Below are 23936 nucleotides of genomic sequence, written 5' to 3'. Positions count from 1 at the left end.
GCTAAAGGTGTAGGGAAGGTGTGATACGTAGGGGAAGAACAAAAAGGGAAAAGAAAAAAATGTGAGAGAATGAAAAGATGAAAATAAAGTGTTTGTAGATGGGGAGGGGAGGAGGGGGTGAAGGGAGGGCAGAGGTAAGGGGAAAAAATGAGAATCAAGACTTGCCATGTAAAGGTACATGATCCCAACAATGAATGTAACTGTACTGTATCCCTAAAATGTACCAATAAACTCAATAAAATTAAAAAAAAAACTAGCAAATACAGAAACAGGTACATACATTATTTATAAGAAAATATATGGAAACATGATCATATTGTCATATGAGTATGGAAAGTTAGACTTTTATGAAGATGGAAATTCAGATGTGGAATAGATCTTAGAGATTATAAAATATAAAATTCCTTATGCACACGGCACTAGGATATTGAAGCTTTGAATAGTTAAATCATTTGCATTTTAGATAAATATCTAATTAGTGAGAAAGATTAGCTTCAAACTAAATATTTTTTCCATTTTTTATAGTTGCATACTCATGGGAAATATGAATTATTTTGTTTAAAAACAGAAAAACTTCCAACAAGAATTCACAATATTAAGTTTTTATGCTCAAGAGAGAATCAATATTTCCAGGAATATTTTATAATTAAAAAAAATGAAATAGTGAAGTGAAGTTTCTGCAGTTATAATTCATATAAACATTATTGCAACATAAAAATAGAAATTATAGGCCAGTGGAACACTATGGAAAGTCCAGAAATAAACCAATACCTATCTAATTAACTAAATCTTAAATGAAAAGCAGTAACACATACACACACACACACAAACACAGATACACAATGGGAAAAGAGAGTAGTCCCTTTAATAAACAGAACTGGTAAAACTGGTTATCTACACACAAAAGAATGAAACTAGACTGTTATTTTATATTGTCCAAGAAAATCAACTCAAAATGGATTAAAGCATTGAACATAAAGCCTACGAGTACAGAATATTAGAAGAAAGCACAGAGCTTCTGGATATCGGGGTTGGCAATGGTTTTTCAGATACAACACCAAAAACACAGCCAACAAAAGCAAAATTAAAACAAGTGAAATTACATAGAATTAAAATGCTTCTGAACAGCAAAAAAAAAAAATTAACAAAATGAAAAGCCAACCTACTTAACAATAGAAAGAAAATATCTGAGATATATGTATACATATATATATATATATATGTATATATAGGAATAATAGGGAGTTAATATTCAAAATTCATAAGGACAATAACTCAATTATAGTAATAACAATAAAAAAGCCTACACAAGTCAGTTTAAAAAAACAGGCAAAGGACTTCAATAGACATTTGTATAAAAAACATAAAAACGTCCAACAAGAATATGAAAAGGTGCCAAAAATGATCAATTACCAGGTAAATATAAGTCAAAAGCATGATGAGATATCGCTCCCTACCTGTTATGATAGCTATTATCAAGAAAAAAGTGAACAAGTGATGGCAAGTGTGTATAGAATATGGATCTCTTGTATACTATAGGTGGGGATGGTAATTGGCATAGCTGCTGTGGAAACAAATATGGAGCTTCCTCAAAGAGTTGAAATACAACTACCATCTGACCCAGCAAATCTAGTTCTGAGTATATACCCAAAGGAAATGAAGTCAGTACCTTGAAGAGACAGCTGCACTCCAGTGTTCACTGAAGCACTACTAACAACAAAGAGGATGTGTAAACTATGAAATAATATTCATCCTTTAAAAGTCTTGCCATTTATGACAAAATAAATGCACTTGGAGGATACTATGCTAAATGAAATAAGGTAGCTATAAAAAGACAACATCACATGATATCACTTATATGTGAACTACAAAGAGTGGAACTTAGAGGACTTCAGAGTAGAATGATAATCAATGGCAATGGCTGAAAGGTAGGGAAATAGGAAGGTATCAAAGTGTACAAACTTTCAGGCATAAGATTAAACTTTAGAGATCTAATGTATATTTTGTTAGATAGTTAATAATAATGTATTGTATACTTAAAGTGTATTAAGAGTAGATCTTAAGTATTCATGGTTACCATATAAGGTGATAGGAATATACATTAACTTAGTTGTGGCAAATATTACACACGTATATTTATATTATATATACAAAAGTGTACTTATATATATATGTAGTTTTTATGTGTCAATCATTTCTCAGTAAAGTTGGGAAGGGGAATGCCTTAAAAGACCAGTTGTTTCGTCAAAGGGATTGAAAATATTTAAAACTATTTTTATTAAGTAAAAGATTTGTTGGCCAGGTGTGGTGGCACACAGGAGGCTGAGGCAGGAGGATAGCTGTGAGTTTGAGGCCAGCCTGGGCTACGTAGTGAGTTCCAGGTCAGTCTCAACTACATAGCGAGACTCTGTCTCAAAAAAAAAAAAAAAAAAAAAAAAAGTAAAAGAGTAGTGAATACATTCTTTGGGAAAATAAGCCTACTCCCCGCTGACCCCCTAAAGCCCTACTTATTGGCATATGTTTTACAACAGAATACACATGAACCACAATATATTTAGGTTTGTCTATTTCTAGTCACACAAGTTTTATTTCCTAAAGAAGACTTCAAATTATGATTTTAGTTTGTTCCCCAAAGTTTCAGCACTCCCTATGCTTTAAGAAGTGGTCTCATCTTCCTCACAAGACCTCATGTGAACTGTGTACAGTCCTGTCTTCAAAACCTTTGCTCCTCTACATATTCCACAGTGAAGAGAAATACAGGTTCATAAAAGAAGGAAGAAATGAGAAAGGCAGGCATGTTCCCAAACTGCGATTCTGAACTGTCTTCCACGTTTTCAAATGTGAAAATTTCTTTAGTTTGCTAAAACTCTTATAAATCATAGCACAGAACATACACATTCAGCGTACAGGAAGTAATACAGTATGGTAATTATCTTAATTAGGGTTCAAAAACCTACCACAGCAGGGGATTTTTCAGTAAACAAATAAAATCATAATAGTTACAATTTTATCTTATTCAAAATAATTATTTATCAAGCTTCTAAGTCTTAAAAGGGAATGCTGAGGGTGTATTAAAATTAATTTTAATGAGATATATAAACAAACCTAACTCTTCATGAGAGATCAAACTGACTTTTCTTGTTAGCTTGTCTCTAGTTAAAGGTTTAATGATAAATTTTACTTATATTAACCAAACAAATGCTCCAAAACTCTTGAATTTCTGTAACACTGATAATAATCGCATGTAAGGTACTCACAACTGCCTTTTGCATTTATTTCTATAATATTTTTCCAAGACAGCCTACTTTTTAAAGTCACATTTAATTTTATGATTGACCTACAATCAAATTGAGCTATTCATATTAAATAAGAGAAAAATCTTTCACTGAGAGTTTTCTATATTCTAAGGACTTAATACATACTATTTTGCTTGCTTTGTTAGATCAAAATCATGATAGTTCTTATTGTCTTTAATATCTTTATAAAAAACAAAGCAGTTAAATAATTTATTTAAGATTATATGTTGGTAGGTAGCCAAGCCTGAATTTAAATTTTTTCCGATTTTAGCTATAACCAAATTCCTCATTTGACCATTAAAAAGATCAAGCCAAACCAAAACAAAGACCTCAAAAAAGGAACCACTTAGCTTTGAGTGGATTTTCCAGTATAAATTGAAAATTGTATAAGCTTCATCACATCAAATTACTGTTTAAACATATTTACTCCACAGATGTATAGATTACCCCATCATACATCTCTACAACAATTTCTATCCATATTAAAAATTTAAACATTGTTTTTAATGTTTGTGACCATCTTGCTTTATTATAAATTCTCTTCTGGGCCAAATCATCATTAAATTGTTACAGTAATTAGTAGCACACAATTGAGCTAAACAAAATATGCACATTATACTGTTCAATACATTACTATTAAACCTAAAAGGGAAAATTACTATACTATAACCCCATACTGAGAGCTACAGAAGGCTTCCTTGATTAAAAGAGTCACGACAAACACAAATATCGGAATCTTTACTCCTCTCACCCTCAGTCAAGAGATTTTTGTAATCTGAGACAGTCATAAGGTTCAATGAGAGAATAATCTAAAGGAAGAGGTAGAAAGAGCTCCTTGATATAAGCATGTTGTTGAGCTACAGTGTGAAAAAAATTTCAATAAAATCTGAGAGCTGAGAAACCTGTTACCTAATATTACTTCTGCATGTTATCCCATAGAGTCAAACGTTACAGTTTGTAACCCACTTCTCTAAATCTCCATTCCCCTTAAGTATTACATAGTGAGTTTATCTTTTCACGAAAGGAACTAAATAAATAGTAATACTTGAATGTGCTCCATCCATTATATTTCACAGAAAGGTCATCTGGTAGTCTGTGATTTGGCATCTACATTTTCTTTTCTTCTGTTCCTCCAAGGCAAAGTGATCTGTTTTCCACTCTCCTAAATGTCATCTTCATCTGTCCATCTCCACGCTGTGGACCTCATCTCCACCTTTGTTCCTCACCTCCAGCTGTGTAACAAAACATACATGCGAAGTTCTCCTCTCCCTAAAGACTAGCATCCTTCATCCTTCAAGCACTGGGTCACGTCTTCTCAAAACAACACAACCAAAGATATGGCCTGCATGCCCCAATGTTCTCATGATTCACTTTTAACTTCATCCTTATTGTTTACTATTCTTGACTACTATTGTGTGTGTGAACAGAATTCGTCACTTTTCATCACAATCTAACCCTAAAACCCATATTGAGAAGCAGCTTAATCCTATAACAAAGGACACATAAACCTTCTGTGAGACTAACAGGGTGCTATTAGTACAGGTAGCATAACGGAGGCTAGAAGACCACTTCCTTCCACCCACTAGAGTGTGGACAACATTATAGTTCCAGTCCTCTTTCCACCGTTACATGTAACTTACTCAGAATGAACTATAGAATAAACATACTTGCTAAAAGCCCCTAATTCAAGATGACTCAACACTGTTAATCATTACTGTCAATTTTGCCCAGAAATCCAGGCTGAGATGCAACTCCTTAGAAATATAAAAGCCTGATTTATCTATGTGTTTTTTCCCCCATTATTCTGGTACCACTTTTCTAGCCATCATATTTTTGTTTGTTTTTTTTCTTTTTTGCTGGCTAGCACAGATCTTACCTGGTCTGAGCATGTTTTCCCACTATTGTCAGTAAATGTAGCTGCTTTTATTTTACCATTGGATGTTGGCTTGGATTCTTCACTCACTGTGCACAATATCTGTGATATCTATCTCACAGGCTCTTTATAAAACAAACAAACAAAAATACACTCTATCTCTAAGCCTCAAAAATAATTGAAAAACTGAAACTGTTAAGTAATGGATTTAGAGGTATAGTGGCTCTGAGAGGTCCAGTACAAGACCTTCGATTTATAGATGTAGACTCTAAGGTACACAGAGGGTGAAGAACTTGTTTTGAATTTCAGAGCAGGAAAATGGAAGAAAGACATAAGCACACTTCTGCTGACAAACACTTCCCACTATTCTATTGCTTGCTACAAATGACTATTAAAGGGGGAATACTTTATACACTGATTGTTTAAGGAGCCTTAATTTGCAATAAAGTATTTATCTACCATAAAGAATAAAACTATTGAACCATATACCCACTAAACATAATAAACATTAAACAATAACACAAATAAAAACCACAGTGAGCACAACACTGGCAGCTCTATCTCAGAACTCTTGTGATGCCCTGCACACCTAGATCACCAACCCATTAAGGGGACTGAACCCACACCCTTGTGCTGGTCTCCATAGGCTCCCCATGAAGCTGATCCTAGAGCTACAAAACGATCCAGGGGAAATCTGAAAACTTTTTTCTTCCCCCATAAATATCTCAGGGCATTCAGAGATAATTCAAATAATAACTGATCATTTAGTTCAACAATTAAATAATGAATCTAAATAATTTGAAGCTACCATTGACAATCTTATCTGAGAGGATTTCCATCCAAGGTTCTCAACCAGCTTGAAATTTTGAAGACAAATTCCTCTGTCTTCATCAACTGAATCACAATCCCAGATTAGAGAAATGGGTATCATGTAAACAATTGATATGCTTTAATAATAATTCTGTCACACTGTGAGAAACACTTGTTCAAAGACTAGAAACTTTGTTAAGTGGATCCATGCCTTTTTTTTCTTTATATTTTATGATCAAATTGGCAGAATTTTCCCAGGCTCAAGTAACAGAAACTTAATGTCTATGAACTCAGGCACAAAGAGGAATGTCCTATAACTCAAGGGTGAAGCCAGCCTCAGGCATGAGCAGAAGGAGTATGTTGTTGATGGCTGGAGGAACTTAAATCCCCAACCCTAACTCTAATACATTTGGAGTCCTCTTTTGCCCATTTTCCAGCCTAGTTTCTATGTCCAGTTATCATAATTATTCTGTGCCTCTCTCTTTCTCAACTCTCTTGTTCCACTTGCTCTACGTAAGACTCATAGACACAACCACAGTTCCATAAGCATGGTACTCTACCTTATCACACTGACCCTATGTGGAAAATACACAGTTCTGGTGATAGGGCTCACTTTCACTTAATTACAACAAACTTCGGGTGAAGCTCAATTCTTTCTGGCAATCAGATATTTGCCTACTCCTTTCATTTGCCCCCATGCCTGTTTTCTCAAGATAGGGAAAATATTTGCTAGCTACTTCCAGGCATATAACTTTTGTAACTTAGATCTTACATGATTAGGATCTTTCTCTATCAAACAGTTTTTTAAAAAATCCAAAGAAACTTTTAGGTGTCATGCTACTCTTCAGTCAACTACTTTCACCCAGAAGACATCATGTTGAGAAAGGAAAACAGATAAGGTTTCATGCATTTTGGGGATGATATGACATCTGAGACAACTGTCTTAAACTGGCAGTTACCTTAATTTATTCCCACTTACCTAACACAAATCATGAAGGTAGAATTGAATTTTTAAAAATCAAAGTACATGTATTAAATTGCTGAAGAGAACACTTTGACAGAATGTCTCACAGACTTTGCACATTTAACATTTGTAATAAAGTAGATTCAGCTTCCTTCCCAACTCAGTCCTTAATTTAAAGCATAAGAATCAACCACACTCTTTCTCTCTTTCCCTCCCTCTACATCCAATCCAAACCAAATCCAATAGGCCCCACTCCTAAGAACTTTTCCAATCTAGCCCTACTATTAACGTTTGTTTTTCTGTAACTCATCTGTATCCTAATTGTGTAATGCAATTATTGAAAACAGTCTTGAATCACTTCGTTAGTACAGTTTTATTCCAGAAACCCAGTAATATTGTGGAATCTAATCTGCACATTTCTTTATTAATGCTGAAATATCCTCTTCACAGATAAGTTAGAAAAACTGTAGTGGACATACTGTCTACAACCTAAAGATGCCACCTTTCTGCCATGGGGTTTCATCTTTGAGGATTCTTATTCTGAAAACATTAAGAGCCAAATTGTATGGCAATTCTCAAGATTACAATATGAGAGACAAGTTCCATATACAGATATGGAGAATTTCGATATAGAAAGAAAACACTAATATGAATCATCTGTTAAAAAAAACTTTGAAGACTTGGCATTTGGATTCTTCCTCATTTTGTTAAAAATGTGTGTTCTTTTGACAATTGTGGGTATTAAGGCCATGTATTACTGCCTTCAAATTTATCAGTTACAAGTGCTATGATGTATGTGGTCAAAAGTCTTTACCCTTCTTCAGTTGACTGATGATTTCATATGTTCTAGGAATATTTTTATTCTTTGGCATGATGCTCTATACCATATGGTACAACAAACTGACAAGCAAAAGGGTAGAACTTGTTTGAAATATATACTCATATATATTTATCCATGTGTACACATGCATAGATACATATATATACATGCACATATATTACATATATGGTAAAATTATCATGTTCAAAAAAGCAGAAGGGCAAAGTTGAATGTTCTTTATACACTACATTGCTGACATTCTTTTCCCATGTGAAAAAGGGCATTTAAATGCAAAACAAGATTAAAAGTTCACTATGAAATTGAAAGCATTCAAGAGACATAACAGTAAACACTATACTTTGCTACATCAAGTCATTTGAACTGTCTGTAACACTTTCTCATTCAATACCTAATGTTATCTTACTAAATACAGTAGTAGCTGTAGCAGTAAGACATTAAGTAGCCCCCAAAATCTATTTAGGAAGTTTCATTTAAATGAGAAGCACTAAACTGTCTTTGACTAATTCCAATAGGTTGAAAATACCCTTCCCTTTGGTTTTAGGTTCCTTAAATATGGTTTTCCTTTGGAAAACAGTGATCTTGCATTGAATTTTACAAGTTTTCAGAAATATTAAAGTGTGACTCTCAGCCTGTTTATAATAGCTGTGTCATGGGACAAATTCCTGCCTCATCTGTCCTGCTGTCTAGTGCATCTGAATGTGGAGCAGTTTAGACATTAAGGACACCAAGTTCTCTGCTGAGTTAGTAAGGAATTGGCTGCAAAAGCAAGTAAACAGGACAAACAAAAAGAAATGCATAGGGCCAGAGATTTAGCTCAGCGGTTTGGTGGCCTGCCTTGCAAATGCAAGGACCCGATTTCAAATCCCTGGTACCAAAAAAACAAAACAAAACAAAACAAAAAGAAATGCATATTTGACTGTGTTCTCCAATAAGTGTGGCTGTCATGCAGTCTAGTGCAACAGAGAGATAGAAAATAATTTTGCCTGCTTTTTTTGAGATAATATATCCTTTTCAAAAATTTGGTTGTATGTATATGTTCATATCTTAGTGATATTTATACTATAAATGCTTAAAAGTTGTATTAGATTTTAATATGTTCATTTTTCAGCAAAGGGGAAGAGGATACATCAGAACATTGGTAAGGAAAAAGAAACTATTAAGCAGTTAGTCTTGAAGTCTAGCACTTTGAACTTGAACTCAAACTCTAATAACATTTTAGCTTTATGATGTTGGGAACATTATTTGAAATTTACTATCTACCTCCATAAAATGAGGAATATTATTGTGAGAGAGAATTCAATAAAATTAGATATAATAACAAGCATTTGCCATATGCCTGGGTAGGCTGCAGTTAATACAGAACTTTGCCTGTAAAAGGACAACTTTGATTTTTCAACCAAAAAACCCGGTCTCTTTAACAGTTTATGAGCACTCATCCTACCATGATTTGTTTTTAGCATATTAACCACCAAACATACATACGATTTCATGTAATTACGAAAAATAGCTTGAGACCTTTCACAAAAGGAATCCATTCTGTTAAATAAACATACTATCTATGCTATACAAATCCACTACATACATCTGAAAGTTAGAGACATATTTTTTTCAGCTTTAATTGAGTTTATTGGTACATTTTAGGGATACAGTATAGTTACATTCATTGTTGGGATCTTGTACCTCTACATGACAAGTCTTGATTCTCATTTTTCCCCTTATCCCTGCCCTCCCTTCACCCCCTCCTCACCTCCCTATCTACAAACACTTTATTTTCATCTTTTCATTATCTCACATTTTTTTCTTTTCCCTTGTTACCCTTCCCCTACCCATCCCACCTTCCCTACACCTTTAGCTCCTTTCTTCCCATTTCTAAATGTCAGTAATCTTATTAGGATCTTATGTATTATTGCAGATTATTCACACCAGAGAAACTATTTGGTATTTACACATGTGTGACTTATTTATTTCACTTAGGAGTATATCTTCAATATGTATCCATTTTCCTATGAATGAATCTATTTTCTCATTCTTTATGGCTGAGTAATATTCCATTTTATAGAAAAACCACATCTTCTTTATCCAGTTTCCAACAGATGGGCAGATGGGCTGTTTCCAAGATTTAGCTATTACAAACTGTGCTGCTATAAACATGGGTGCACATACTTCTCTGTGATATGATTCTTAAATTTCAGAAACAGAAATTGTAAGGGTTAACTACATTTCAGTTACTGTTTTCCATTAGGCTTATACTGAAGAATAATCATTTTAACAATATATTCCTTTATGATAGGTAAGCAGCTACTTTTGAAATCCTCACTTTTTAAAGTAGCAGAAAATTTCATATGTATGACATCAGTGATCATTTTTATATGAAATTTGAACTTTTTGATATCAATATGTAGAACCCTAAAACACTTATATGGAAAATGACAACTATTGCACTAAACTGTTTGTTTATTCATGCATTCTTACAAATATTCTTCTTGCAAATGCTTCTTAGAAATATTCTTCTTACAAATATTCAAGGCAAGAAATTGTGACAAGTGCTGAATCAAGAAAAGTTTCTAAAGTTTTAATTAATATGAACTGCTTAGGATAAAGTTATAAGAAGATATGACAATGAATTTAAATTCTATTATGGTAACCCTTTTTTTTGAAAATTCTATTAATTTTTATATTAAGCAATTATAGAATTAATTAATCCTTTTCAATTTTCTATAGGCAAAAAAAAAAAAATCCCATCCCAAATAATTCTGTTTAAAAAGCCAAAGCCATAAAAATGAATACTTTAGCTATAAAAATGCATGATATAATTGATGTCACCTTCTTTTATCAGCAAAATAGCTTTCTATAATTTTGTCCTTTGCTTTACACAGAACAGTAACCTGGAGTAGTTTCCAAGGGATTTTACTTTGATTAAAGCAAAAACATTCTCCTCCAAGAAACTGTTAATCTTTTCTCCACAGTGATGCTCCCCTGCTCAATTTTTGGGAAACCAGTAAAGTACAGTCTCCCTTTACTTAGGTTACTCAAATCCTGAGTCTTTCCAGATGCCTCCAGCTTCTGGGTAGTCTGCAGTAGCTGTGCACTGAAGTCTACAGGAGAAGAATTCTCCTTACTAAATAACGCCTAGTACTAATGAATATAGCCTGTGTCCTATTTTCAAAATCATTTTGAACTTCCATGGAGTTGCTAATACATGGAAAATCTAAAATCTTATTTGTAAATTCATGGATAAGGAAGAGAAATATCAATACATAGTCCATGATAACCTGTGAAGCTTGAGACATAGTAGTGACTCTACAATATTCGTTTCCATTTTCCCTTACCTTCCTCTTAAAAACACCATACTGGGGTAGAGCCAAATTTTGTTTTCAGGTTCTGCTCCATGGTTATGCTTTTTACTTCACAGTACACTGCTTTCTCCAGAACAACCTTAGTGTTAAGAAAGACTGAGCCATGGATGAATTCACACACAAAAACTGCTAACGACAATCTGAATGTGTGTCTGCCCACAAATGCACATGTGGAAATCCTACTCCCCAAGGTGATGGTATTAGGAAATGGGATCTTTGGAAGACATTTACACCACAAGGGCACAAGTATCTCGATGAAAGTGACCCAAGTGAGCACTTTTGTCACTTTTATCATGTGAGGCACAGTGAGAAGACAGTCACATATGAGGAACCAGTCACCAGACTCCAATGAGCTGTTCTAAGCATTCCATGAACCATTAACTGGCTACTGTCATTGACAAGGTCAACAGTAAAATATTCGTTTTGCAGAGACATCACATTCTTTTATTGCGTAATAGGAATAGTCTCCTTAGAACCTTTTGGTTTTTTTTTAATTTGCAAAATGAGCCAAATAAGCAAGCCAGAAATTTGTTAAAAATGATAGCAAGACCAAACCAAATTCTGGAGTTAATAAAAAAGGCACAGCATACTATTTAACTTCAGCATAGTTTTCAGCAGAACATGACTTTGCTCTCAGCTGTCTACATCTTTTTCCTGTATTTTATTATAAGGAAAGGGGAAGAAGCAAGAAAATCATGCACTAATGATAATAGTCTAGTTCTCATTCTCTAAGCAGTGGTAACAATGTGATCGGGCAAGAGCACTATGGGTCCCATATGGTCAGCCCTTCAAATTCATGGATCTATATCTGTGGATTCAGTTAACTGCTCACTGAGAAGAGAGAAATTACATGAGTACTGATCATAAATGGTACAGTATTTTTTTCTGAGTATTACCTAAACAATACAGCATAACAACTACATGTTATAAGGTATTACAAGTAATTTAGAGATGATTTAAAGTATGTGGAAAATGCATCATTTTATAAAAGAAACTTAAGCAGAATAGATTTTAGTATCCAAGGGGTTCTGGAAACAATGCCCCATAGATACTGAGAAATGACCATAATTAAAAAGATAAATAATTGACTTGTGTGAACAGTGATATCAACAAATATTTCAAAATAATTCATTATCTGTATAATATCTTACAACTCAGAAAAGTCACTGAGCTTACTTTAGTTAAAATATACCTCAACAGTACTTTAATCTTATTTGCTGTTAACTAGAACAACTGGGGCATGAGAATGTGTGTATTGAAGGATAAAACTCAGTGGAAATTTCACCAGTAGTTGGGTTCAAATAGAAGACACAATTTCAGAGATGGAAGATGTGATTGATAAATTATCACACAGACACTAATAAAAATTACAAATTTATATACCATATATCCAATAATTTTGGTACATAGTTAAAAGTTGAAACATGAATTTTCAGTGTATAATAGAGTGTTAAGGTTCAGAATAAAAGCACAGAAAATTTATTCAATAAAACAATAACAGAAAACTTCTCTAATCTTGATAACAATATGGACATACCAAGTAAACAAGGAGTTTATTTAAAACTCCAAGTTGGTAGGGCCAGAACAGAACCTTCTTGTAGAAGTTAGCATAGAGTATCAACATAACTGACTTGAATATTCACCTGGGAAGTTGATGAAGGACATTTCTGGGAGTGTGTGGATGAGTCATATGACTTGGAGACTATGTGTGCTGCCTTGTCCCTTTCTGTCTGGCAATGTTCCCCTGTTCTGCATCCTGGCCATGATGAACTAAACAGCATTACCCCATCATGCCCTTCCACTGTGATATTCTTGACATAGAGCCATCCCACAGTGAGCTGAAGTCTGTGAAATAATAAGCTAAATTGAACCTCTGCATCTTTATGTAGTGTATGTTGTGTATAGTATCCAAATGATGCAAAGCTGACTAATACTGAAAACTGGTTCCACGGACTAGGATTATTGCTGTGGCCATACCTGACCTGTGGAACAGGTTTATAGGATTGTGCAAAGGATGGCGAGAAATACGAGTCAAAGAAGACTCAGAATGCTTTAAGGCCTGAAGGGTGATTCCAGTTGGACCTCAGAAGACGAGAATGATGAGAGGAATACAGACAATAAATGTCAGGCTTAGGAGGATTTCATTGGGAACAAAGATTCCAACAAGAGGTGGAATAAGGCTATGTGTATTGTGTCCTGGCATAATATTTGCCTACACTTTGTCCATGACAAAGTTTGTTTGTTTGTTTGCAGAAATTATTGGCTAACAATTTGCCTAGAGTCTTAGCAGAGGCATGGTCTTTTAAAAAAATGCTACAACTGTTGAGTCTGTGGGAAAAGATTATTGTGTTCTCAGTTGCATGAAAGGTAGGTATATTAAGGAAAGTAGAATTGTGAAATTGCTTTATCTAGAAATTAAGTATGGTTTATGGAGATATGTTTGGATATGAAGCTTTCAAAGGGTTTCATTCGGTGGTTAGCATAAAATATCGATTTCATTTCCTTTGGAAACTTCCTGAGGGACTGGTGGAACCCATTTCTGGCTGTGCCTTGGTGAACCATGGAGGCATGGCTTTTGGAATCTATGTCTGGTCCTTTACTACTCCCTGCACTGCTTCCTAGCGTATACAAACTCTGCAATTTTGCTATACTATGTCTTCCTGCTATGATGTTCCTGCCATGAAGCCAGTCCATCCTAAACTAAAAGTCTCTGAAACAGTAGCCAAATTAAACCACATATGAGAAAAGGAAAAAATGGAGACAAAGTCTTTGCAAATAGGGAGGGGTGGAGGGGTTGAAGGGAGAGCAGGGGAATGAGGAAAAAAATAAGAACTGAGATATATCATGTAAAAGTACAAATTCCCAATGATGAATATCATCCTATTGTATATCTAAATGTACCAATAAACTTAATGAATAAAAAAATCTTTACAAACAGAAGACTGACAGATTAGATCAAAACAAAATAAGACGCAACTCTTTGCTGCCTACAAGAAGCATACATCTTTAGCAAAGACATACACAGGCTGAAAGTGAAAAGACAGAAAACAATATTTAATGCAAACAGAATCTGAAAGTAAGGAATAGCTATATTTATATCTGATAAAGTAGTCTTCAAGATAAAATTAGTCACAAGTGACAAAGAGGCCCTCCTGAAATTGTTAAAGGAACAGTCCCTTACAAAGATATCAGTTATTTATGCACCAAACATCAGTGTAACCAATTTCATAAAACCAAATTACTTGATGTAAAACGCATACGTATCAATATAATAAAAGTGGATCATTTCAACACTCTACCCTCACCAATAAGTCATCCAGTACTAAAGAAATCCATACCTACCATATACCCACATTGTCCATTTTGAAAGGAAACAAAATTTAAAACACCAAAAAAAAAATTTCTCAAATCTTTAAGTGTATTATTCTTTTTTATAAAAAGTATATGCTTATATATGTTTATGGAAGGCAATTAAAAATACTGGCATACATTTTAAAAAGAAAAATAATTCACAAAATCATATCACCTAGATAGAACCACTATTAAATATCTTATACGGAATTTGATTTTCTCAAAATAATGACATTGTTTGAATTAACCTAAAATCTCTCCAGATAAATGAATTTGAAAAAGTAATTTATATTCATTGAAGAACAGGAAAGCCAATCAGGTGATTGAAGGATAGAAAACCTTAAAGCACAGAGCAACACTGAAAGGGTACATAGAAGACATTTTCTCAAGTAAAAAGCTACTTACTTGAGGTGTTGTATTTTACGGCTACTGAAGTGGCAGAAAATCAAGGAGAGAAATCTTTTTAAAAAGAGGTAACAACTGTCTGAAATCTTAATACCACCCTTCAAATTCTTGGCAAACCCTGAAGTGTACATTTGCAGAGAAGAGTACAAAGAGCCTGGTGGTGGATATTTGCTAGAAAACTGAGGTTTCAGATGTGCTCCACCACTAGAGAGACAGCATTTAATATTTGAATCTCATCTGTCTTAGTCTGATTTGGCTTCTCTAACAAAATATCACAAAAGAGAGAAATTTATTTCTCACAGTTCTGAAAGCTAAGAAATCCAAGATCAAGGCATCAGTAGATTCAGCATCCAGTAAATACCTACTTTGTGCTTCATGGATGGCCATCTTTTTGCTGTCCTTATATGACACCTCATTAGATTATAACTGCAGTGGGGAAAGGATTTCAAATTATGAATTTGTGGGGAACACAAATATTCAGACCATAGCACCATCCAAAATGGGAGTCTGCAAATATCTGAAGATTTCCCCTCGCTCACTTTGAAAAAAGATAAAACTAAGCTTCAACAAGTTCAAGATAATTAGCCAGAAATGTATCTTCAAGCCAAAACTAAATCAATACTTCATAGGAAGGCAACAAAATCTAGATTTTAGATAAACAGATGCTTAAACCAATGGAATGGTCTTATAAAATATTAGTGATATATAAAACAATTTGTACTCTCATATGTAATGTTGAAAATGATTAACTACAATAATATTATTTTGGAAAAGTAGGAATTTTCTAGAGTGGTTTCAGGTAGAAAAGTCCTTATCCTATGATCCATTAATCTTCTGGGTGACATATATCTACATATCTACATGTGTATCTATGTATCTCACTCTCTCAGTAAATGGTATCACCATCTACTCTGACCACACACCAAAATAAGAAAGATTGAAACATCACTATTAATTCCTCTCTCCCTCACACACCATTAGCAAATCCTGATTCTAACCACTTTTCATCTACCCTAGGCTAAGTTACTGTTATGTCTCCTCAGGGGTGATGCAATGGCTTCTGTGGTTGACTGTCACACTATAGGGAAAAAGAATTTCACACACACACACACACACACACACACACACACACACACATGCGCGCGCGCATGGTGAATGGGGCTAGGTATGGCGGCATACATCTATAGTTCCAGCTACTTAACACACTGAGGCAGGATGATTACCTATGCCTGGGGATGCAGACGAGCCTGGACAACACAGCGAGACCCTGAGAAAGAAAGAGAGAAGAGAGGAAAAAGAAAAGGAGGAGAGAGAAAGAGAGGGAAAGAGAGGGAAATGAAAGGAGGAAAGTAGGAAGGGAACAATCAGAGTACTTCAGTCAAGAGACAGAATCAATAACAAGCAGTCAATGACCTGTAAGGTAGTTCTTACTTATTGTTTGTTTCTTTTTTTCAATTTTACCAATTTTATAGGTAATTTTATGGATAATCTTGATTGTGAGCTTGATTGGACTTATAAAAGCCCAGCAAATTAGAAAAGCATACTAAATAATTGTGGGCATTTCCAGAGGCAGTTAGTTCATAAGGGTTCTAACTCCATCAATGGATTAATTTATTGATTAGATGATACTTTGATGGCATTATTGGAAAGTGATGGAATCAGAAGATGGGGTCTTGTTAGTATGAGTGAAATTTGTAACACAATTGTGATAACAATATCATGTCTCCTGGTCCTTCCTCTGGCAAGCTTTTCCTCTCTCTGCTTCCTGGCTTCCATAAATTGAGCAGGTTTGTACTGCCACAGTCTCCTGCTATGATGCTCTGCCTTGACATAGGCCTAAAGCAGCAGCACCAGTCAACAATAGACTAAAACCCCTGAAGCTAAGCCAAAATGAACCTTTCCACATTTGTTTACTTCGGGTATTTGGTCACAGCAATAAAAAGCTGACTAACACAGCAACATTGAAATGTCTTCTTTGGAACATCCAGCTCTCCTATAACATACTATATAACAAACTTTTCAGACACAGTTGTTCAAAAGATAAGAATAGAATTAGAATAAAAATGTAACTGATGTATGTGTGAATTAAAACAAATTGATTCTGAGGGAATTTTTGTCATGGTGGAATGTGACAGTGATTTCTAAGCAAGGAAAAAATTTTATTTTTAGTACTGGGGATCAAACTCCAGACCTTGGTGCTTGTGGCAGGTGGCAGCACCACTGAGGTAAATCCCTGGCCCAAGGAAATATATCTTGAAACTCTTAAACAAATACAAATTACAATAGTGAAAATAAATGCATCGGATATAAAAGAGTTTAAAACCCCTATCATTCAAGAGCCATTAATGATGAAATAGAAAAATAATCAAAGAGGAAAATAAATATGCAATAGAAGAAAAGAGATCCCATTTTTTTCCTTTGAAGACATCCAAACTCCCCCAGATGGAAATTGGGATTTTAAAATGTTTTGTTTTATGTAGGGATCAGATTAACAAAATCAAAATGATTTATAATATTAGTATTACCACTATGTAAGGAAATAGGTACTCAGATCATTAATAGTAACACAAAATGAAAGGGAAGTTTAATATCAATTAAAATGTAAAAGCACATATACACTTTGAAAACTTCATAATCCTGCATAATTATTTCCCCAAGCACCCAAAGTTATCCGTTTGGTGAAGGGTTGGCATATCTCCATTTAAACATACAAATAATGATTTTTATAAACTGACATAGAAAGGTATCTAAAGTTTATTGTAAAGGGCAAAATGCAAGTTTCAACAAAGTATATTTTCCTACTATTTTTATTAATATACATTCAAACATATCAGTATTAGGATTTAAAAAAATCTGTAAGACTGTATAGGGAATTTCTAACCATGGTTTTACCTTAGAGATGACATTTTTCTCGGGTATTAGAGCACATTATCCAAACTCAAGAAATGGTAACAACAAACTGATCCACACACTGGGGCAAATGGTGTAATGTTTTGTGTTTGGAACTATATTGTATCAAACTTCTCTAGAATGTAAAGCCCTGTAGATATGCATTAAATTGTATCTTCGCAGTTAGAAGTAATTGACAACTGATAGCATGAATACCACTACAAAATAATTTTCAGTAGTAAAAAGGAAGATCAACTTGTTCTCAGAATAGTTAAGAAGGATGCCTGCTTTCCCACATTGCATTTTGGGCTCTACTTTCAACAAGTTCCACGTTCTCACGCCAATTATTTTCAATGATCCCGAATGCCCCAGTCAGCTTGTCTGTTTCTGCCCTGCATGTAAAGTGGGAGCAGAACAAACAGCCTTCTTGTCTACCACCTCTTTAAAGATACACCTAAATATGAATATTAAGTGCAAATAGTGAAGGTGGAACTTATACAGAATCAGGCAACACTGAAGTTAGTGTCCTAATTCTCTTGGTTGTGACGCAAAAGGCACAGCCACTGGAGAAGACAACCTGGGAAAGGGTATGCACATCTAGAAATCCCTCGGAAAACTCACATGAAAGGAAAAAATAATTAATTTTATCTACATATTTATCCATGGGCATTCTAGAAATGTCCACAGATATTTATGTAGAATACAGTTGTGCCATTTCCCCAAAATCAGAAACAACTTATATCACACACATATAAATGTATATGTTGATACATACATGTATGTAAATATATATATATATATATTAAGATTCCAGTTACAACCCCCCCCAATTTATGTGCTTGGTGCTGAGGCAGGAGGATCACAAATTCAAGCCCAGCCTGTGCAACATAGAGGCTTACAAAGACTGTTTCAAAAAAAATTTTTTTAAAGGCTGGAGATGTAGTTCACTACTTAGGCTCTGTGTTCAAAGTCTAGTACTCCAATAAATAAACAAATAAATGTTTTTAATGTCAGAAAACTGTACTAATATACACTAAAAAAGGAAAAGAAATATAAAGTAAATTCAAAGTGAAGAGTTTTGTGTGAACATTTCTGTTTCTATTTCCATATTGCAAGTCAAATGAAGGGACATATTTCTGGATTTGGTTATTAGTTATTTTCACCTTAATAAAAATAATAGAGCTGGGCGTGGTGGCGCACGCCTGTAATCTCAGCACTAGGGAGGCTGAGGCAGGAGGATGGCTGTGAGTTCAAGACCAGCCTGGGCTACATAGTGAGTTCCAGGTCAGTCTCTACTACACAGTGAGACCCTGTATCAAAAAACAAAAAAACAAACATAAACATAATACAGCAAATGCATAAACACAAACTATTAATTCATTTTGTACTCATAAAAGTCCTATACGGTAAGTACTACTATTTCACTTCTCCAGATGAGGTGCAGTAATGTAAACTGAGGCACAGACCAGCACCCAGAGTTATTGTCTAGACTTGCACTTTAGGCTCTTTCCTGAAACATTCCCCTTCACTGAAAGAAATGTAAGAACATTTTCCTCATGAAATGCTATTTGAATCCTAGGCCATAAAGCCCCAACTCACAGTAACATGGCCCAAAAACGTCTCCGTGCAAACGAAAGCCACACGTCACACACAACGCACGCAGCGAACCCAGGGAATTACTACAACCTATGCTGGAGCAGTAAATCAAATCCATCCCCAAATCTTTAATATGTATGCGTATGTAGGGGAAAGAAACAGGAGCACCCTTTGTTATATACACTCTCCCAAAGGACACCAGCGGCTTGGAGCAAGTTCTGTCCGCGCTGCAAACAGCGGAGAGGGATCCTTTCTCCTTCGCGATGGTGCGCGGCCGCGGGCCAGGGCGCATGCGTGGCCAGAAGGCCCTGGAGCTTACCTGGTGCGTCGGGCGTGCAGGCACAAAAGTAGGAGCAGCAGGGCCGCGACGAGGGCGAGGCCGGAGAGGCTGAAGAAGCCCATCTCTGAGGTCTGTCTCTCGCCGCCTGGTGCGCGCGAGGCCGTGGCGGGCAGCGCGGGGTCTTCCTGCGAGCGGCGTGGGCGGTGACTCTGTCGCCTGGGGGACGGCTTCTCAGGGTTGTGTTCCCTCCTTCAAGGCCGGAGACGCTCGCCGGGCTGGGTCTCGGACAAAAACGTCTCCGTGGGTCCCGGAGGCTAAGTTAAAAAGTTAGTGGAGTCCCTTCCCTTTCCCGACGCCTCCTACCGCGCACCCCCGCTCACCGACCCGCTTGGCCGCTGCCTCCCGGCCGGCAGCTTCTGGGAAACCGCGCCTTTGCTTCTGGGCACAGCAAGGAAACCCAAAGAAGGGGAGCGGAGCGAGCAATTCCGGAGAAAGAGCTCGAGGGCCTGGAGGAGGGGGGTTTCCCTTCAGGGTGGAAGTGAGTCCTTTGCTTTCCTCACCCTTTCGCCTGCGACTGGCAGGCGGGAGGAGGATTGTGCGTGGCCCTGCTGAGGACCACGCTGCTGCTCTGAAGCGAGCAATCTCTCAGGCAAGATCCAGGGGGCCTAAGGGGATACGTGGAGCGGTTTCACACCCATCCCTCCATCACACATGTGCTGAAGATTCACACGTTTTTGTTGAGGGCCCACTGTGTACAAAGGCGCTTAGCAGAAGCAGACACCAGGGCTGTGATCTTTAAAGATGCGCTGTCCAGAAAGGGCCCACAGGTAAAACAAGAGATTGACCAAGTACCAAAAGCAGTCGTTCAAGTCCTACCTGCTACACTAACAAAGAATGAGGGAGAAACTTTTTAAATATCTGTTTTTGAGTAATGACCAACACCATGTATTTCATACATTTACTTTTCTCCCCCGACTTGTGTAAGTTTTAGCAGTATTTTATAGAAAACATAATGAGATCCAGATTACCTGGGTTTTCCTGGTGGCTACTTAAGGATTACTATTCTACCCAAGGCCCATTCAAAAACCGGTGTCCTTTCCAGCTCTACACTCCCTTAAGCTATTGCAGTGGCGTTAGAACTGATCTGCAGGCCTCTGATCTTTCTTTCACCTTTCTGATCGTTCACCTTTTATTCTCTTGACCCCTAAACACAGACCTGCTTTTACCATGTCCAAAACTCTTTTTGATAGTCATAAATCATCCACCTGGAATAATACGTACTCCACACTGTGCTTCCGTGGCAAGTACAGGTCCATTGAGCCATGGGCCCCTACATTCAGCCCATTCATATCTTTGTTTACAGTGTTCCCTATGCCTACAAAATTGTTCCTGCTCCCCTACTTGCTGAAATTTTACCTACTTCATATGGCCCAGTTCAAACCCCACTTTTTCCTAAAATTGTTCCAACTCTACTTTTGTAATTAATCTTTCTGTCCCACCCTTTAAGCTCTCTGTTGTCTTCCTCCATCCATCTTTCTACTACATCTAAGTTGTTTTTTCCTGATGGAAAAAAATGAATACTATGGAACACAAGAATCGTTTTAGCAACATATAAAGATGTCCCAAATATTACAGCTAATATTATTTCTTGCACATATAGAATTTCACCTTCACTAGAGGAAAGCCCTATATTTTTATTTTCTAAATCTAATCCTAGCAAACCTAGCTTAATTTCAGCACAATGATTCATATGGCAAACAGCTATGACAACTATAAATTTCTAGCTGCCTGCCAGTTCCCTTCAGCCATCTTTCAACGTTGGTCACCAGCATCATAGGGTTGTATCCTCTGGGTGTGCTTATTAGACCACGGTCAATAGTCAATCCTAGAGGAATCATCGTGGGCTGACCCTCAAGATTTTGGAGTGCCATATATGAAAATCTTTTCAGTATTAGGTGATACATGGCCTAATCATATTCCTTCTCAGAAAATATTTTGGTGATGCTCATAGAATAAGAAATGTAGAAGCAAAAACAGAAGCACAAGCAGAGGCAGAGTAAAGGGAAAGGGTGGTCTGTTGGAGCCTTTAGGGTGAACCATGAATGCAAGGTCATACTCCAGCCTTGCTCCACTGTCTAGGTGGCTATTTACTAGGTGGTTGGAGTGGTGCTATGGCTTAAATATGCTTCTTCCCCAAGGGTTTGTGTGTTAGAGGCTTGCCATTCATTGTGCTGATAGAACCTTTAATGGGCTGGAGTTCTTGCTATATGATTTCTCCCTTTCTCGTACATTCCTGCCATAAGGCCATCAACCAAGCTGTGTTGCAGCCAAGAGGGCCATCGTTAGAAACTGAAACAGTGAGGCTCCCCCATCACCAAAACTGTGAGCTATGTATACCTTTTTTTCTTTTTGAAGTAGTTACCCTCAGGTATTTTATAATAGCAATAAAAAACATAAAGACAAATTCTTTATTCTATCTCCTTTTTTGCATGCAGTACTAGGGATAAAACACAGGGATTCTCTTTTTGTTTTTCTTTTCTGTTTTTGTCTTTGTTTTGTTTTTTCCAATTGTAGTATTAGGATTTGAATTTTGTCCTGGCTTCACTCCAGTCTCAGTCAGTCTCACCACTACCTCCTCTGTTGGATTGTGGATATTGAACCCAGAACTTTGCATGCTATGAAGTCCTCTACCATTGAGCTACAAGCCTGTCTTATCAGCTAGTTTGAAATTTACCAAAATCTGAATAATGACTGTTTCACCCTACATTTCAACATGTCATCCTAATTCTCCTGCCTAGAGTTCAAGTCAGGCTACTTTGTCAACAATTTTTATTAGATGCAAGCTATGTCTGTGGCACTGTACTTAGTCCATTTGATGTATAAAGATGAATGAGTGCAGCTTTACTTTGTTCAAATACCTGGGGTGAAGAAGACAAAGGGGTTTAATTTGGATAAAAGAAAAAACAATCAACATGAGTTCATGAAGTGGCAATGGAGCAATCAAAGAACGTGCACCCATATGCCTTCAATCTTGTGAGTTCATGCGAAGCACATGATATGCTGGGGAAAGCACAAATTAGAGGCATCAGTTGATGGGAAACATGAGAAAGTACCACTGAAAAATGCCAAAGTGGAATTCCATGCATTCTTTTCCCAATATTGTGAAGTCCCTAAAATAAGAATTGAATGCTCAAGCCTAAAAGATCATATCCATTTTTCACAAAAATGAGTTTTAAATCATATCAAAGCACAACCTTCTGTAATTAAAAAAAAATGACTGCCATTGTTTTTCTTCCTTTCTCATGTGTTCTGTCAACTAACTTTGACTTCCTATCTCCTATTAGAATTGAGACTACCATAAGGCAAATTTGTGAAGGAAAAAAGTGGAAAAGAAAACGAGACAAGAAACAAAGAAGATGGGCTGTTTGTTTTACATTCATTGTTTCGTCTAACCCTCTAAACAAACCTTGGATAATAGATACCGTTATTGTGTTTATCATCCTTTATTTGCAATGTGTGGGACAAGGTGTATTTTAGATTTGATACTTCTTTCAGATTTTAGAATATTTGCATATACACAATGAGATATCCTGAGGATTGGACCCAAGTCTAAACATAGAATGTATTTATGCACTTAGCCTGAACTTTATACACCATTCTTAGTGAACCTACGTTTTCACTGATTTGTCATATGAACTGAAGTGCAGAGTTTTACACTTGTACGGTCAGTGTCAGTGCTCACTATGTTTCAGATTTTCAGTCATGATACTCAAGAGGAATTATCTTTTACATAAAGGAAGACCAACACTGAGAGTTTCAGGATACCAATGCTTATTTAACTCCTGTTTCTTGCTGTGAAGTTGATCCTTTTTCGTTACACCATCTTTCCTTCCTTTGATCTCTCTTTCACTAACCCTTCATCATACCTCTTCAATCATTTTTGCATCTATTTTCCTGGGTTTAGTGTTTTCTTGAGTTGTCCATAACTGAAGTACATCACATGGACAGTGGAGCTTCTGCTGGGTATCACTGAGGTTAGTCTGAATTTTTCAATCTGCAAAACAATGGTATGAAACTTCCTTTCTTGTAGGGTTGTGAAGATTTAATTGTGAAGAATAAATATATAACAATGGAATGCATGGAGATTCTCCCCTTTTTCATGGTTATGCACCTTCTGCTCCACTGGCATAGAGTATAAGTATAAATGAGTTTATCAGAAATTCAACCCAGCTTAGGGGTTACTTTACTGTCATTTACTTCCAACCAATTAAATGG

General features: G+C 36.1%; 1 protein-coding gene across 1 annotated transcript in view; it reads right to left on the bottom strand.

Moving 5' to 3' along the window:
* Positions 1–20166, bottom strand: part of LOC104874295 (cytochrome P450 7B1) — a 170094-nt gene extending 149928 nt beyond the window's left edge. The window contains exon 1 of the mRNA XM_010641313.3: positions 19701–20166. Coding sequence (XP_010639615.1) covers positions 19701–19783 — 83 coding nt within the window. The 5' untranslated portion in view covers positions 19784–20166. The remainder of the gene's footprint in view (positions 1–19700) is intronic.
* Between the last annotated feature and the right edge of the window lie 3770 nt (positions 20167–23936).

This window comes from Fukomys damarensis, unplaced genomic scaffold, assembly GCF_012274545.1.
Source record: "Fukomys damarensis isolate Sample0158 unplaced genomic scaffold, DMR_v1.0_HiC HiC_scaffold_5, whole genome shotgun sequence".
Taxonomy (NCBI): Eukaryota; Metazoa; Chordata; class Mammalia; order Rodentia; family Bathyergidae; genus Fukomys; species Fukomys damarensis.
Note: the sequence above shows the minus strand (reverse complement) of the source record. Positions and strands in the feature narration are given on the sequence as shown.